We start from the raw sequence: 19,271 nt of genomic DNA, 5'->3' as shown, positions 1-19,271 counted from the left end.
GCATGCGAGGGGGTCGATTTAGAGGGGACGAACTATAACAACTTTAGATATGCAGATAACATTGTTTTGATTGCAGACAGTGAAGAAAAACTTCAGAGAATATTGGATATTGTAACGAAGGAAAGTGAGCGAGTGGGATCAAAGATAAAATACCAGAAATGCCATGTGATGGCGACTAGCAAGAAAGTACATATACCGGAATGTTGTGTCACAGTAAACGGAGTACTAATTAAACAAGTGGATCATTTCAAATATTTAGGCAGTTGGATAACATCGGATGGTAGATCAGATACGGATATCAAATACAGGATCAATTTAGCCAAAAAAGCATTTATGGACATGAGAGAGATATTTTATACAAATAATCTAAACCTGGAAAATAAAATATTTTTATTGAACCATTATATATGGCCAGTATTGTTGTATGGATGCGAGTCGTGGACGATAACTAAACATATGGAAAAAAGGCTTGAAGCAATAGAAATATGGTTTTATAAAAAAATGATAAATAAAACAAAGATGCCGGATGAAGACATTTTGGACTCGATGGAAATAAAAAGACAGCTACTAGATAAGACCAGGTTAATAGATAAGATCAGGTTAACGCAATGGAATTTTATTGGATATGAACTTGGAAGAGAGGGAGGGATAGAAAAAAATATCATGGAAACTGAAATGGCAGGAAAAAGAGCAAGAGGTAGACAAAGATCTAAGATGTTAGACTGGATAACGAATGAATTCAATGTTAAAGATGGAGAGCAGTTGGGTATAATTATAGATAGTTGGAAAAGATTGAGAGAGGGAGGGAGGGAGTGAACTAATATAATCCATCTATACCATTATTCTATAATGATAATATATATGTATATATATAATAATAATATATATGTATATATATAATAATAATATATATATATATATAATAATAATATATATATATATAAAATAAAGATATAAACGTGAAAAGTCATTATCATCAACTTGTATGTCAATCAAGTTAATATATATATATATATTGTATATGTAAATAAAAAACAAGAGTATAAAACACAATTTTTTTATTTTAAACAAAATATAATATTATTGGTAATGTAGTCGTATTTGTGACCTTATAGATTTAGTCAATGGCGTAGTCGTATTTGTGACCTTATAGACTCATAAATTTTTTTAGTCAATGTTTCGGAATTATAACCATCATGATTGTAAATATCCTCTAGTTCCTGTCTCCTTTGTTCTATTATATTTAGAGTTGGTACTCTTCTCTTGTTGATGTTACCTTGAAATACCTTTTTAATGAGTAGAAGATGTTGAGGTTTAAATTTACTATCACGTTTTTTATATATTATAGGAATATCCTCATCCATAGTATTATTATTATTATTGTTATTATTATCATGGATAATACTAGTATTATTATTATTATTATTATCATGGATAATACTAGTGCCAGGTATAACACTATTATTAACATTTAAATTGTCGGCAATATCTTCATTTCTATCAGCCGTAGTGGTAGCGGTAGATATAATGATATCGTCATCAACGATATTTTCATTGTTGATAGGTTCCTCTTCGGCGGTCTCGATATTGTTGTCGTTTTCATCCCGTTCTTTCAGCTGGTCCCGCAACATTCGCGACAGGTGATTGGCCGTGTCGAGAGCGTGCCGATCGCGCTGCATGGCCTTGTAGTCGCGTTTGGCGGTCTTTACGCTGTGCTTGAGCAGCGACGCGGTCGCCTCCTGAATCCGATCGTCGCCCGCGCTGTGAACCTGCGTAGTCAGAAACTTTCTCACGCTCGCTATACGCAAGTCGGGCAGGTCGTACCGCTCGAAGAATTTCCGCATGAAACGCTGAATGTTGGCCAGGGAAAAGGGCGTGCCGCGGTTCGTCGAGAAAACGTAGTCCGACTTCCATGCCCTGTGCCGAATAAAGCTGACCAGCATGCCGTGCTCGGTGGCGGTTAGTCCAATCTGGTAGGGACCGTACAGCGACGATGTCTTGTGCTGCTTGACTTTGACGATGACGCCGTCGGACGTGTCGATCGCCTCCAGCACTTCGCTGACGAGCAGGTTTCGCACGACGCCCGTTCTCGCTCCCGCCCTGATGATCAGGGGCCAGGCGAGCGCGGCGTGGATCAGGTCGATACTGCATTCGGCCAGGGTCGCTCGCGGTCGTTCGATCAGGCCGTTCACGACATTCCGATGCTTCGCACAGCGGATCAGGGGTCCCATCTCGCCGATCGTGGGCACGTACTCGGCCACCTTTCTATTCATGTTCTCCAGGTCGCCCCTCTTGCGGCACAATCTGGAATAGAAGGCATGTTCGCGCTTGGTCAGCTCGCACAGGGGATGGTTGACCTCGGCACACGCCCATTCGAGGAAACGCTTGAGATGTCCCAGGATGACGTTGATGCTCATGTGCTTGTAGCGCCGGTCCCGCTCCAGCGCGGCGTACAACAGCTCGTAAGATCGCTTGACCGTCCGGTGCTCGATCAGGTCCATGACGGTCAGCGAATGCCGCGCCAGGATCTCGATCACCAGTCGCATGTTGCGCAGCATGCCTCGCTCGTCCACGGTCAGTCCTCCCCGCGATTCGTGACCGATCCACGCCTGCACCGACAGCGGAATCTTGGCCAGGCCCTCTCTCCTCGCCCGGTTCGCTTGCCGCCGGGCCGCGGACGGGGCGCGGAGACGCTCGGCGTTCGTGCCCAGCGCCGATCGGTACGCGTCGCTGCCCGGCTCTAGTCCGTGCATGTTCTGCAGGTGGCACTTCATGTGCCGCACGCCCTTGCCGCAAATGTTACAATTGCTCAGACGGAGGCCGGCGGCGACAGAGGCGTGTTGCGACGTTCTCGCCTCGCTGTATTTTATCTCGAGGTCCCTTCCCGTCATTTTATGCACGTCCCTCATATGCCTCTTCAATTTCACATATTGCTGCCAAATATAAAGAAAATTATAAGAGTTATTAAAAATATACAATATAAGAAAATATATCATTATTTTATATATATATATATATATAAATATATGTCTCATATATGAATATCTTTACCTTGCTGCAAATGATGCAAATTAACTTGTTGGTGTCTATTTTTGGTCCATCCAATATCTTTTTCACCTGTTTTTCTTTGGCACTCGGTGTTAATCTGCCGGACGGTTTCTTTGAAACATATACAATATCCTGAAATATTATAATAGTTAAAATATTATCAATAAAAATAACAATAAGATTGATATATAGCTTTAAAAATATCATATTTAGATTATTAATAAACTATTAAAAACTAACCTCTTGTTCATTGTCTTCATTTGTATCATCATCATCAATAACATTAGATGATATAACAGTGGGATCAGCAGAGGTAGCAGTAGAGTTGGTAGCAGAGACAGCAGTAGGATGAATAATACTAGCAGTAGAATCGGTTGGAGCAGCAACAAAAATAGAAGTGGAATCGGTTGGAGCAGTAGAGGTAGTAACAATAGGGGTAACCTGTAAATAAAATAAAAATATGATAATACCAACACTATATAATTAGAAGAATATGCCAATATTATAAGAATATACCAATATTATAAGAATATACCAATATTATAAGAATATACCAATATTATAAGAATATACCAATATTATAAGAATATACCAATATTATAAGAATATACCAATATTAGAAGAATATACCAATATTAGAAGAATATACCAATATTAGAAGAATATACCAATATTAGAAGAATATACCAATATTAGAAGAATATACCAATATTAGAAGAATATACCAATATTATAAGAATATATCAATATTATAAGAATATACCAATATTAGAAGAATATACCAATATTATAAGAATATACCAATATTATAAGAATATACCAATATTAGAAGAATATACCAATATTATAGTAATGTGACTATATCATTATTACATCATAATATAATAATATTAACACAATGAATAATTTTCATTAGCCATGGGCAAAGCATATTTCTAAATCATAAAAATAATATTATCAAATTAAATAATTAATATGGCTGACTTCGTCAAATTATATACAACTAATTAAAATATCTTTAGGAATATGAATATAAGAATACAGAATTAAATGAATAATATGGCCGGCATCGTCAAATTATAAACAATCTATTATTTGAAATATCTTTAAAGATATAGAATGAAATAGTTAATACGGCTTCGTCAAATTATATACAACTAATTGAAACATCTTTAGGAATATGAATATAAGAATACAGAATTAAATGAATAATATGGCCGGCATCGTCAAATTATAAACAATCTATTATTTGAAATATCTTTAAAGATATAGAATGAAATAGTTAATACGGCTTCGTCAAATTATATACAACTAATTGAAACATCTTTAGGAATATGAATATAAGAATACAGAATTAAATGAATAATATGGCCGGCATCGTCAAATTATAAACAATCTATTATTTGAAATATCTTTAAAAATATAGAATGAAATAGTTAATACGGCTTCGTCAAATTATATACAACTAATTGAAACATCTTTAGGAATATGAATATAAGAATACAGAATTAAATGAATAATATGGCCGGCATCGTCAAATTATAAACAATCTATTATTTGAAATATCTTTAAAAATATAGAATGAAATAGTTAATACGGCTTCGTCAAATTATATACAACTAATTGAAACATCTTTAGGAATATGAATATAAGAATACAGAATTAAATGAATAATATGGCCGGCTTCGTCAAATTATAAACAATCTATTATTTGAAATATCTTTAAAAATATAGAATGAAATAGTTAATACGGCTTCGTCAAATTATATACAACTAATTGAAACATCTTTAGGAATATGAATATAAGAATACAGAATTAAATGAATAATATGGCCGGCATCGTCAAATTATAAACAATCTATTATTTGAAATATCTTTAAAAATATAGAATGAAATAGTTAATACGGCTACGTCGAATTATAAACAACCAATTTTGAAATATCAATAAGAAATTGAATATATAAATAAACAACTAATTAAAGTATCTTTAAGAATTAAATAACTAATATAGCTTCGTTAAATGTCGACCTTTATAAATAAAAGATATACTATTTCAAGAAAAGAAGAAATATAAATCACCAATCGGAATATCATTGATAAATATACAAGCAAATAAAATAACATCATATGCTTCGTTAATTGTCGACCTTTATAAAAAAAAAATAAATGTAAATTCTTCGCTAATCACCAATTAATATATCACTGATAATATAAACATACGGGATATGGCTTCGTTAAATGTCAACCTACTTTTATCTTTTGTTTTCTTAATTTTAAGAAATATTACTATTTATAATTCTTTCTAAACCACCAATCGAAACATTAACAAATGTATAAATTATTTTTAATAACCTCCCATGAACTTATTGGACTTGTCTATAACTTCACATAATCTTACCTTTGCAGGATCCTTCCTTGGTTTACTATTTAACGAAATAGAATCCATTAGCTCTAACGTTATCCGAAGTCGTACACTTTTGAAATCAGCAGATACAATATTCGGTCTCTGAATAACCAGCCCCTGACATTAACCCACCTGCGCGAAAACTTACCCTCCCCCCATATTGGCAAAAAAAATAACGGACATTTTTAACCAAGTCTAACTATATAACGAGACTATTTTACCGACAAACAATCGTTACAGTTACCTACCGGTAATTTAACGGACACCCCAATATGCCTAATTGTATAACGAGGCAATTTTACCGACAAACAATCGTTATATAGATATTCACTACCCACCATAGACATTTTAACAAGCTTATTTGTATAACTAGACCATTTTACAGACTAATTGTTTTCGAACAAATGTACCGAGAAGCTTATCCGTGTAACAAGACTGGTATATCAACAAAATATACATATCAAGAAAAAGAGAATATAGTAATTATTCTTTTATATATATATATATATATATATATATATATATATATATATATATATATACACGATATAGTTAATAATAAATAATATATAATATATTATATATTAGCGCATATTAATAAAAAGAGAATATAGTAATATATTACTTATAAAAGATTTATCCTCTCGCATAAGTCATTGAGATGAGCGGCATCGCCTAAAAATATATATACACTAAGCTCGACAAAATATTTATACTACAGATATTGTTTGTGTGCTAGATCGAATAGAGTGTATCGATTAGTAGTAAATACTAGATGATACGGTGATATAAGAAGACTAAATATAATATTACGGTGATATAAGAAGACTAAATATAATATACTATAAATGGAACAACCCCAGTGGTGATATCAGTCATAATGATGCAGAATATATAAGGATGGAAAAGGAACAAGATAGACACGATACATTTAGATCTATTCAAGATATTATTCATGCAACACATCATCCAAGAGTCTTTGCCAGAGCTGGCTTTTACAAATATGATCAATCGGTGATCTGCTTCAAGTGTAACTTGAAAATAGATATTAGCGAGATCAACAAAGTGAATGATATTGTGGAATATCATACAACGAAGAATCCGGAATGTATATTTGCTCGAAATTTACCTCCACTTCCAAGATCAAAAGTAATTGAACAATTTAATACTGATCTAAGATATGAAGTGAAAAGATTGGAGACTTTTATAGATTGGCCAGATACATTGACGGAACCCAAGGATTTAGCCGCAGCTGGCTTTTTTTATAGAAGAAAAGGCAATGATTGTATTTGTTATTATTGTGGAATATGTGTGACCATTTCACCTACACAACAGCTTGGATCACAGTATCCTATAATGACTATGCATGGCCAATCCAACCCTAACTGTAAATTTGCACAAGGTGAAGCTGTTGGCAATGTTCCTATTTCTATAGGTAAGATTTTAGATAAAATTTTAAATAGTCATGATAGTGGCAAGATTTATGATGAAGTAGCTACCTCCTCGATAAACAACAGTTCTGAACCATTTCACAAAGAATATATAACACCGAAGTGTCGTGAACAAACTCTTGATAAATGGCCTCTGCTAGATCCCATTATACGAATGCCAATTATACCAATAGCAAGTATAGCAGAAGCTGGCTTCTTCTATAAAGGTAACTATATATATATATATATATATATATCCATTCTGAATATATGAAGCAATAGATATAATATTATATATCTTTTCAGGATACCTTAATATTTCATATATCTATATTCCAGGATACCGTGATCATGTTTATTGCTTCCACTGCAATCTCGGTATATGTAATTGGGAAAGGAATGATAACCCATGGATACTACATGCTATGTATAATCCCGATTGTCCCTATATTCGAAAATTGGGTTATGCTGCTATCGAACAGGTAAGATATATACATATATATATATATATATATAGAAACTCAATATATATTGTTTTATAACGGATTCTTTCGATGTGATATTTTCTTTTTATTTATATAATACTTTTTCTTTTTAAGGCAAAGAGGGAAAAACGGTTGATGTACAAGAAACCTGCTCCACATAGTCCTGTAACGGAAAATGATTGGGATATTCTTATGGGTTTGGATATCACGAAAAAATTGCAGATATCAGAATACCCCACTTGTGCTATTAAAGATTGTCTCAAGGATCAAATTATGAAATATAGAAAACCATTTTGTACTATACAAGAATGTATTATGGCAATAAGACTGAAAATTACATCATATGGTAAAATGGATACGGGGTCTGTCAACAAGAAATGTAACATGGATATTATTGAAAATTATCATGCATTATATTCTATAATGTTGTTTTTAATAGATATTGAATCACTTGTTTCGAATAGGAAAGTGGATATCAGAAATATTTCTTTGGTCAACAGGAATGATTCAATTCAAATAGTCAAACAATTACCCCGTGATCCTTTAACTTTGAGGTATCAATATCAATATTCCTATAATGTGCCATATATTTCAGACTCTAATGACTTTATATTTAAAAAAGAATATCACAGCTTAATGAATGTATTAAATTGCCCATGCATAATTTCTATACTAAACATATGGTTCAAAAATAAAGATATAAACCATATCCCTTTGTTTAGATTATGGGATCGTATCATTGACTATGCAAAAGATAAAAATTATCTATTACCCAACATTAAGCATGATATAAATGAAGATAATGAAGCTCAAGATGATAAGGCTGTACTACATATATCTGAGAACCATAACCCAACATATTGTCAACAAGATAAGAGTGAAGGATCAAAAAAAATAACAACTCGGAAGAAGAGAGGTAAGATTATTGTTTTTGTAATTTATTTGATTAAAAAAATTATATATATTATGATATATCTATGCAATATATATATATATATATATATAAATTTGAATTATTTTTCAGATTCACCTGATGATGATGATGATGCTGAAACTGTTAAAGAATCCTTGTGCAAGGTTTGTTTGAATAATAATATAGAATTATTTACCTCTCCTTGTAATCATATAACATGCTGCAAAAAGTGTATATTAATACAGTCAACATGTCTTATTTGTAACAAGAAGAATAAAAATACCTATATACCTTCTATGACCACTATATATTCAAAATATAAATTGTAAAACTATATATATATATATGAATATAGAAATATTCTTTAAATGTTATAGGTAAATAAATGTATTTTTGTACAAATACATATATGATTATGTATATGGGAATATAAGTTTATTTTTTTGTAGAAATATATTTTTGTACAAATACATATATGATTATGTATATGGGAATATAAGTTTATTTTTGTAGAAATAGTTATTTATATATCATATAATATAGAATATCCATTCATATGAGCAGTTGGGTTATATATATTGTATATTAAGATAATGTATATTGTATTAAGAAAATGTCTATTCACAATATGGATAATATTGATATGAAGAGTGAATTCAATCGAAGAAAGACTTTTGAATACAATTGCTCATATGCCATTCATCCAAAAATACTTGCAAAGGCTGGCTTTATAAAATATAACTCATATATAACTTGTATTGAATGCCATATATGTATTGATCTAAATACTATCAATATATCAGATGATATTGTAAAAATACATAAAATAAAAAATCCAGATTGTTTACTTGCACAAAATATGCCTCCTCTTCCAAGATCAAAGACATTTGAAAATAATTTCGATTCAATTACTGGATTGCCGACCGATTTAAGATATGAAATAAAAAGATTAGAATCTTTCATTGATTGGCCAAATAAAAGAATACAATCCAAAGATTTATCCGCTGCTGGGTTCTTCTATTCAAGAAACACAAATTGTTGTATTTGTTTTCATTGTCAGGAACATATACAATTTTCTGATGATACATCTGTGACTATAAGGGATATACACTTGAAGAAAAATCCCGATTGTAGGTTTGCACAGGGTAAACCAGTTGGCAATATACCCATATATATGAGTGATATTATAAACAAAATTGATATTATAAACAAAATTAAGAAGAATAACCAAGAAAATGGATCGGAGACCGAGGTACCAAAGATGAGAAATCAAGCCATGGATTCTTATAGATATGTTGGTCCATTATACGATGACTATATAACAAGAAATAAACGATTGCAAAGTTTTTCAAATTGGCCTCTTCGCAATTATCAGAGCCCAGAATTACTAGTAGAAGCTGGATTCTATCATATTGGAATTAGTGATCATGTTCAATGCTTCCATTGTGGCGTTGGTCTTCGCAACTGGGAATGGGACGATGATCCTTGGGAGCTACATGCTAAATGGAATCCTGATTGTATTTATGTAAAACTTATCAATAAAGTCAGAGTAGAAGAGTCTTATATACCATTAAAAGGTACCTTAAATATTAGTCAAGATCAACATGATCGATTGGAGATAACGAAACAGGATTGGAATAATCTTTTGGGTTTGGATTATACTAGAAACCTAATAATACAAGGGTTCCCTGTCATTGCCGTCAGAGATGCGCTCCGTGATCAAATTTTACAAACCGGCATACCGTTTTCCAGTGAAGTCGAATGTGTTTCAGCCGTACGGACAAAAATCGAATCGTATAAAAATATAGATAGAAATGACAACGATGATATTGCTAATTTGAAACCAGAATGTCTTGTAAATTATCAAACAGTATATGCTGTCATGAGATTTACACAGATGATTACAAAAAAGAAATATGAATCTTCTTATCCTATCGACAATACTGAAGATCCTATTTATTTATTTAAACAGTCAACATTTATCTCTAATATAGATCCTAATATTCCTGAATATGGTCACGAAATTTTCTTTAAGCTTCCCTATCCCGATCATAGGTACAACTATCATTTGGAGAGTGAGTATCGTAAGATACTAAGCGAGCTCAACACTTATGAGATTGCTTCTCGAATAATTCCGTTTCTAAATGAACAACAAAGCGCATCCGCATCCTTAACTTTAATATGGGACTATTTGATAAAACAGAATAAGAGAACGACTGAAAATATATCAAATGCAAATACAGACACATTAAATGATTTAGGGGAAAATGTCTTAGATGAACTAGTAGGTAATGGAATTACAATTATACCTTTTGCGTCCTATATGAATGAAAATGATTTAATATTTCAAAGTCAAATGTATATATTAAATATTGATAGGATTCTTACTCATCAAAATTATAACATTGTAAGAAGACCTGAAATACAATCCGAGTATCCTCAACGAGATGAAAATATCGAGATGAAAAACTTGTCACGGATAGAACAAGAAGGTAATGTATTATTCATCAGTTGAATATTATATATATATATATATATATAATATTCATTATATATCAATATTAATCTTTTAATATACTAACGACTCTGGTTATATCAAAGTCAAATATGCCTTGATGATCAATATTAATATTGTTCCTTTTATTTCTTTCAGATAAACATGATCATACAGATGAGAAGCGACTATGTAAAGTGTGCATGACTGATGAAGTGGACGTGGTGATTCTCCCCTGCGATCACATGGTCTGCTGTGCTAAATGCTTATTAACCCAGTCAAAGTGCCCTATCTGTAGAGGGACAATTGAAAAAGTTGTTAAACCAATTTTACTTTAATGTTACTATATATCAACCTATTGTTTATTTATGAAACTAAACCATATATTATTTAATGGTTTTCTAAATAAAAGATATCCATATTGTGAAAATGAAATAAATATTTACTTAAATCATATTTGTATTATGAACCTGGGCCAAAATATAGGGATATTAAAATATCAATACGAATATATAATAATAAGGTTTTAATGAAAAGTTACTTTTACAATAATTTAATATTGAAACATACAAACAATCACATATATAGGGGGTAAAATATATTATTTTCTAATTTGGTATATTTCTTATATATCAACATATAGTCATTTTAGTAATACCGATACATCTCGACAGTTTGTCATTATAGTAATTGCACCATATTTTGACATAGTTCAATGTTCTCTTGACATAGTCGAATTGCTTTTGTCAGATAATTATTATATTTTTTCACTCGTTCATCCATGTGACCAACTCGTATTTTCAACTTTTCTATTTGAATATTCTGATTTTTATTCATTTGTTTTAACTCATTTATATCCTCAACAATAGTTTGATTCAGAGTTTCCTCTTTAAATGACTCTTGGGGTGATGACATTGTTCTTTCATTTTGAAGATCTTGTTCTTTAAAATGTTTGCGCTTTTGGGGGATCTTTTGAGATTGCTGAGTTTTGATAATTGACGCACGGTCAGGTGCTGGTTGTAATCTTAGCGAACCGTTGACTAAGGAATCCTCATTACTCCTCTGATTAAGGAATGAGGGTGATACTATTGCCCCGTTTATAGTCGATACAGAGGCATGAGAATCAGATACTTGTTGCATGTGCATCGAGTCGTTGACATCGGGTTCTGTATTATCTATTTGAATAGGAATAGGGTTTGATACTGTTGCCCCGTTTGTAGTCGATACAGAGGCATGAGAATCAGATACTTGTTGCATGTGCATCGAGTCGTTGACATCGGGTTCTGTATTATCTATTTGAATAGGAATAGGGTTTGATACTGTTGCCCCGTTTGTAGTCGATACAGAGGCATGAGAATCAGATACTTGTTGCATGTGCATCGAGTCGTTGACATCGGGTTCTGTATTATCTATTTGAATAGGAATAGGGTTTGATACTGTTGCCCCGTTTGTAGTCGATACAGAGGCATGAGAATCAGATACTTGTTGCATGTGCATCGAGTCGTTGACATCGGGTTCTGTATTATCTATTTGAATAGGAATAGGGTTTGATACTGTTGCCCCGTTTGTAGTCGATACAGAGGCATGAGAATCAGATACTTGTTGCATGTGCATCGAGTCGTTGACATCGGGTTCTGTATTATCTATTTGAATAGGAATAGGGTTTGATACTGTTGCCATGTTTATAGACTGTAAAGATATAAGAACTAATGTTCTAATTTTATTAGACATATATTAACTTTAACCCCCCTCCAGCACTAGTATTAAAATATCACATCCTGTTTATCAAGACATAAAATGTTTACAAAAGTAAAGATATTAATATCAATATATATTTATATATAATAGGTTTAATGAATATATATTAGGTTTAATGAAAAGTGTTTATATATAATCTCCCTTCATCTGGTTAATATATTCTCTTCAGATATCTCCTTATCATAATATGGTATATTTATATATATATATATATATATATATATATATATATATATATATAGAGAGAGAGAGAGAGAGAGAGAGAGAGAGAGAGGATAAAGGTAAAATAATTATATATAACAATTCTAATGATAACAATTCTAATGGTATTATTTTTATTTTATTTTACAATATTATTAAAAGTATATCTCTATATATACCCATATCTACACTACCACCAATTTGGAAGAAAATATTTTATATAAATTGACTTTACAAGGACCACTCGAGTCAAAGGCCAAAGTAATAGAGAATTATATGATCCTGTATATCTCTCTAATTTATTAAATACTTTTCTAATTATTATATAATATTTGTATACAATTTATATTTCTTGTATCAAGAAGTGATACACTGTTATATGTCCACTAGTTATAGTAGTCAATTTGCATCTCTTTACTATAGTCGGTCGTAGTTGTTCACTTGGATCTTTTCAACTAAATTATTTTTATCCATCAATAATGGTCTCAATTTGTCGTAAGTGAAATATGGGCCGCCAGGAAAATCCACCAATTTAATGGAATTAAGATGCTTGAGTGGTTGCAAGATTTTAAGCAGATATTCATGTGATGGCATGTCCCTCGAGTCTAATTGCCTCTTGTCAAACTGTATATGTATTTTGCTGATATTGGTTGCACCATCTAGAAGGTATGAAATAAAAGCCTTGCCAATATGCCAATCGCCGCTAAATGGCGATATCGCACCATCGGTTCTTTTGCCGATTGGTCGTGTCAGTTTTAGCTTCTTTAGAAATGGGAAAGTAATTCGGCTACCATTTGGTCTTTTCAATTGTCCTTCCCTCGAGATGCATGAACGCGAGATTTTGAGTACCTCGAGAACGGGACACGCATCCGCTAAGGCGGAGAAAAAGTTGTAGTTTAGGTCATGGACTTCTGTAAACTCGAGGACAGTCAAGTCTCTAAGAGGACCATCCTTCAAGAGAACGTTATTTAGACTGTGATCGCTAAGTTGAAACTCGAATATTTTCAATGTGCATATATTCGGTATATTTTGTAAGGCCTGATCAAGGAATAGTGGTCCTCCTCCCAGACTGAGATTTTTAACATTTGGACATGTATCGATCAAATCCAACAAATTATTACTGGTCAAGCGTCTCTTGGTCGCGACCAGACCCATATCTTTATTTCGGATTTCGTGCGATGTATCCAGGTAATACTTTTCCATCCAAGTGTCTAGGTATGTGAGCGCAAGTTTTTTCTTGACTTTCCCTTCATCCTCTTTTCTCAGTTTGATGATGGCAGGTATTATGGACTCATGGAAGAGAAACTTCAGTTTTGAGAGAGTCTTCAGTAGAATATACACCTTTTCCGTTTCGTCAGTGTTGCTACTATCAAACAACCAGAGGTATTCGAGGGCTTTACAATGTGACAACTGTTCAATCCCACTCGTATTGCCCTTGAGTGCCTTTCCATTGTAAAAAATTCGTAATTCTCTTAAAGTCCGGCAATGATGAGCTATGGGACTGATAGCCCAGTGATAAGAGTGATCCTTCATATAATTGGGGATGAGGGTCAGCGACTGCAAATGGTGAAGTTTCGCAATCATATCGGTGAAGCGTTGCATATCCGTATGATGTACAGGTATCTCACACATGTTCAGGGTTCTCAGAGTTGAACAATGAGATATTTTCTCATATAAATTACTACACTTTTTCATCCATTCAGCAGTTTGAAATTTGGTCACGCCAGGCAACAGTAGCAGTTCTAGGACAATGGATTTTGCGTTATCCGGAATAAAACGCGCGTGCCAAGAAGATTGTAATAGATCAACATAATCATTTAACAAATGTTGAGGGATTTTAGATATATAGTTTTTTAATTTCTCAAGTTTCATTTTCATCTCATCATCAGTTTTTGAATTACTGATTGCACGTATGGCCGTAAACGTAATCTCCAAATTCTTCTGGAGAGAATCATATTGGTGAATTGGCGTCCCCTTCTTCTTCTTCGGATATCTACCCGTATAACCTACCGGCTCTGTCCCTTTTGCTAATCCCTCTATGGGATTATCAATGTCAACATATATGTTTGGCATTCTTCACTGTATTTTGTATTCCCTTGGGTCACTTATCCGTGGTGCAGCTTTGAGCCACTCATCTGTGGTGCAGCTAATGAGATCACCAATGACGTTGTAGACGTTAATATTTTCATCGATGATTCATCATCCAGTCTTGCGGATGTCACATCCGGTGCTTGTGGTTTATCAAGGACAGGATATATATATATATTTATTTTTAAAACTAACACTGGAGAGTCTATGAAATTGTCAACATTTCTATCTATATATAATTTATAAATTTAATTTATAACACATATTTATATATTGCACATTTGTAACCCATCTAAAAAAGTTTCATATTTTTTTCCGGCTTGAAGTTAGTTATAAAAACAACAAATAATTAACTCTGATATATTTGTAAATCAACTTAAGACAAAAATAAAAGACAAGAATAAACAAGACAAGAATAAAGATAATCGTATAACAAATATAATATATAAAAAAACGATCTGGAGGTTAAATCAAAAGTGAATACAACTCAATCTATTTTATTCTAACCTAACCTATACACCTTATTCTTATTCTAATTGGCTTGTTCAACAGTATTTTATTATATATATATATATATATATATATATATATATATATATTTCTATGAGCAATTAAATCATAAATCCGTCGATCGAGTCATAGACGTCGGAATCCGCAGTATCCTCTTGACTAGGATCGGTGCTTGATAATGTTACCATGTTTATAATCAATGTATTTTTTATGAGACCCAAGTACGTTTTGCATATACATCAGGTCGTAGAGTTCATTTTTCTTCTTATCATTAGTCATGAATCCGTCGATCGAGTCGTAGACATCGGAATCCGCAGTATCCTCTTGACTAGGATCGGTGCTTGATAATGTTGCCATGTTTGTAATCAATGTAGTTTTATGAGACCCGAGTACGTTTTGCATATACATCGAGTCGTAGCGCTCATTTTTCTCCTTATCATCAGTCATGAATCCGTCGATCGAGTCGTAGACATCGGGATCCGCAGTATCCTCTTGACTAGGATCGGTGCTTGATAATGTTGCCATGTTTGTAATCAATGTAGTTTTATGAGACCCAAGTACGTTTTGCATATACATCGGGTCGTAGAGTTCATTTTTCTCCTTATCACTAGTCATGAATCCGTCGATCGAGTCGTAGACATCGGAATCCGCAGTATCCTCTTGACTAGGATCGGTGCTTGATAATGTTGCCATGTTTGCAATCAATATCATTTCATAAACAAGCAAGGCACCAATTATAACAATCTCTATAAATAAGGCCCCAACTACAGCAACCTCTACGCATGTACATCGAGTCGTTGCACATCGAGTTGTAGACATTGGGTTTTATATTATCCCCTCTCTTGACTAGGAATGGTGCTTGCAATAAGTATAAACTTATAAGAATCAAATACTATTCATATATATATATATATATATATATATATATATTGAGATATATATATATATAATCGAATAACTGATAAAATCCTCAAATTTTATCAGAGCAGAAATGTAGCTTTCACAACAAAGTATAAATTGGATGAAGATGTGACGAACATTCTTCTTTTAACGGATGTATATTTACTTTACCCCCCAAGCGCTAGTATAAAAACTCACAGCCGGTGTCTTGCGGTTTATCATAATATAAAATCATATACTAATGTTGCTGTTATTGTATAAGATATATATATATATATATATATATTTGAATGAGAAATTTCATATTGAATGATTTATAATATCCATTCACTTAGACATTCTTGTACCAACCTAAACCTTTAAATATTCATACAATAATTCATCGTCTCTAGTTCTATCTAGCGTGTTGAGAAAACTATATAAAACTATTTCAGAATTATAATTTTTCATTGAAAATGTAAAAAAAAAGAGCTGTTCTGACATGGTATGCATCATACGACCCAAAGTTTTATTTAGACGGACTTGGAGACTGGTATCATCGCTTGCAAAAATGTGTTGACGTTAATGGAGCACATGTTAAATCATATACATTATAACAATAACCATCGTAATAATAACCATCGTAACAATGACTATTTGTGTTTTTATAATATCTTGAGATCTCATTTTTAGTTTTTGTAATATATTGAAAGCTACATCTAATCACAAAACTGACCGTCCGTTTTTTACCAACGACTAACGTTAGGTTAGGTTAGGTTAGGTTAGGTTTAGGTTAGGTTAGGTTAGGTTAGGTTAGGTTAGGTTAGGGTTAGGTTAGGTTAGGTTAGGTTAGGTTAGGTTAGGTTTGGTTAGGTTAGGTTAGGTTAGGTTAGGTTAGGTTAGGGTTAGGTTAGGTTAGGTTAGGTTAGGTTAGGTTAGGTGAGGTTAGGTTAGGTTAGGTTAGGTTAGGTTAGGTTCCTTACTTGGAGTATCCTGTCTCAACTGCCTGAATCCTGGAAGAAATTAAAAGTTATAAAAAGTTTTAGTAGAAGGTGGAGGGGGGACTAATGTCGCAGGACTGAGGACTTGGATGAGACTTACTACTTACCATCATAGAAAAACGCGAGGTTACCGGAATGCCAAAGAAAACTTTTAAGGCAGGGGTAACTAAACAAACTGAAGAATACTTAGACCTTTTATGCCGATTATTAACAAACTGAAGGGTCTAGCCTTGCTGTGTTTGTCAGTATCTATGATGTAAGAACACATAAGCTTTTGAAAAAGAAAATAGAACATCAGAGACTTCCTCCTTTGAAAGGTTTGTGGGTGTCCGACTGTAAACACATCGAACTATATCGGTCGATTAACGGTGAGGACCAATGGCTGTAAATCCTTTCCAGAGCTTATGGACTGTTTTTTCTATTCTTTGGAGATTTTAAAACCAATATCTCTAGTTAATAAAAATAAAAATAAAGTCTTTAGGCTTAGGAACGCCTAGATATCATATGTATTTTTGAAAAATCTACATAAGATTTCTGCGCTCTGGGTGAGGATAACCATGTTCCCCAGTTCCTTTGTTGCCCTCTGTCTGGGCGGTCACCTTGGTTCATCCTCCTCTCTACCTTACTTCTTGGTACTTTTACTGTCTATTTACTTTATCTATTTACCAATAGTATTATCGGTAGAAACTCTTTGTTTCTTTCTATTGAAACTTAAATTTGGTCTGTCTCCTGCTATATTTCAAAGGGAAGGAGACAAATGGAGGTGGGGAAAAGGTTGTAAAATCCTTTTTACTTTTTCTTTTTCTTTGTATCTGTTATATCTTTTTCCTTTGTTATCTCTGATTATTTTCCTTTAGTTCACAGTCTATTTTCTGTGTGTATATATATTACAGTGGTCTGTATGCACATATATATCTACACACTTCTTATCTATAGTCTTTATCTATTCGTATTCTTTCATGTTTATGTATTTCTTTATTTTATGCCATTTTTTTGAGAAGGCATATTCATCTGTTTATTCCTTTCATAGTGTTTTTTTATAAACTTTTCTTTATTGTTTATTGTTATTTTGAATATCTTTGAGGGGTCTGGGGAATTCTGCTCTGACTAGCTGGTCAGCTATAGTCTTTCCTTTTCTCCAGGCTATCATGGGGTGTGAAGTCAAGAACTTCTTTTCCCATGGGGTTTCTTTAGAATTTTCTACTACCCACTCCCATATTTCTTTTAAAGAGTGGTTTAGGACTCTTTCTAAGGATGGGGAGTATAGCATGGGGAAGATTATGCGATTTTGTTCTGCTCTTATTTTTCTTTCTAAGAGGGTTTCCCTGTTGACCTCTCTTATTCTATTTAATGCAGATCCCAGTGTTCTTTTGCAATACCCTCTTTTTGTGAAGAAGTTTACCATGTCTTTTAAAGCTTCCTCTAGCTTATGTGGCTCACTTACTATTCTACTGATTCTTAGTGCCTGAGAGTAGGGTAAGGATCTCTTGAGGCTTGGAGGATGACATGATTGAAAGTGCAGATACTGGTGTGTGTTTGATGGTTTATGGTACACCGAGGTTTGCACTTTACCTTCTGCATCCAGATACACCATAGTGTCTAGGAAGGGCAATTCCTTTTTACTATATTCCACTGTAAATTTCAGGTCTGGGTGTATCTTATTGAGTTCTTGGTGGTATTCCAAGAGTTCTGCCTCTGTGCCAGTAAAAATTCCAAAGATATCGTCAATATATCTATAGAAAATTTCTGGCTGTTTTTCTAGTTTTTGTCTTTTTCCTTCTATGCTAGCATGTACAAAGATTTCAGCTATGGCTACTGAGACTGAAGCTCCAATTGCTGTTCCTTTGCCTTGGTTATAGAAGTGGTTATTGAACCTTAGTAGTGTGCCTTGTAAGACATGATCTATTCCTTCTTTTATCAAATAGGGAGGAGGGGCTATTATATTATATTCTGCTTTTAGTCTCTCCTTGACAAATGCAAAATTCCTTTCATAGAAATTTGCCACAATCCAGGATGCTTCCTCCTGTGGGATGGAGGGGTACAGTGACACTATATCAAAA

At 33.2% G+C, this 19,271-nt stretch overlaps 1 protein-coding gene across 1 annotated transcript; it reads left to right on the top strand.

Moving 5' to 3' along the window:
* Positions 1-6,352: 6,352 nt before the first annotated feature.
* On the top strand, positions 6,353-11,112 carry LOC125024666 (baculoviral IAP repeat-containing protein 3-like). Its single transcript, XM_047612463.1, has 9 exons — positions 6,353-6,887; positions 7,077-7,109; positions 7,222-7,364; positions 7,482-7,729; positions 8,090-8,192; positions 9,341-9,433; positions 9,656-10,355; positions 10,524-10,568; positions 10,934-11,112. Exons 1-9 carry the CDS (start codon positions 6,353-6,355, stop codon positions 11,110-11,112), a joined length of 2,079 nt encoding a protein of 692 aa, XP_047468419.1.
* The last annotated feature ends 8,159 nt before the right edge of the window (positions 11,113-19,271 follow it).

Source organism: Penaeus chinensis, unplaced genomic scaffold, assembly GCF_019202785.1.
Source record: "Penaeus chinensis breed Huanghai No. 1 unplaced genomic scaffold, ASM1920278v2 CTG_2280, whole genome shotgun sequence".
Lineage (NCBI taxonomy): Eukaryota > Metazoa > Arthropoda > Malacostraca > Decapoda > Penaeidae > Penaeus > Penaeus chinensis.
Note: the sequence above shows the minus strand (reverse complement) of the source record. Positions and strands in the feature narration are given on the sequence as shown.

Coding starts and splice junctions, on each gene's coding strand:
- LOC125024666 (XM_047612463.1), top strand. CDS start 6,353: ATGGAAAAGGAACAAGATAGACACGATACATTTAGATCTATTCAAGAT. Junction 7,110..7,221: donor AGCTGGCTTCTTCTATAAAG/GTAACTATATAT, acceptor TCTATATTCCAG/GATACCGTGATCATGTTTAT. Junction 9,434..9,655: donor GGTTTGCACAGGGTAAACCA/GTTGGCAATATA, acceptor CGCAATTATCAG/AGCCCAGAATTACTAGTAGA.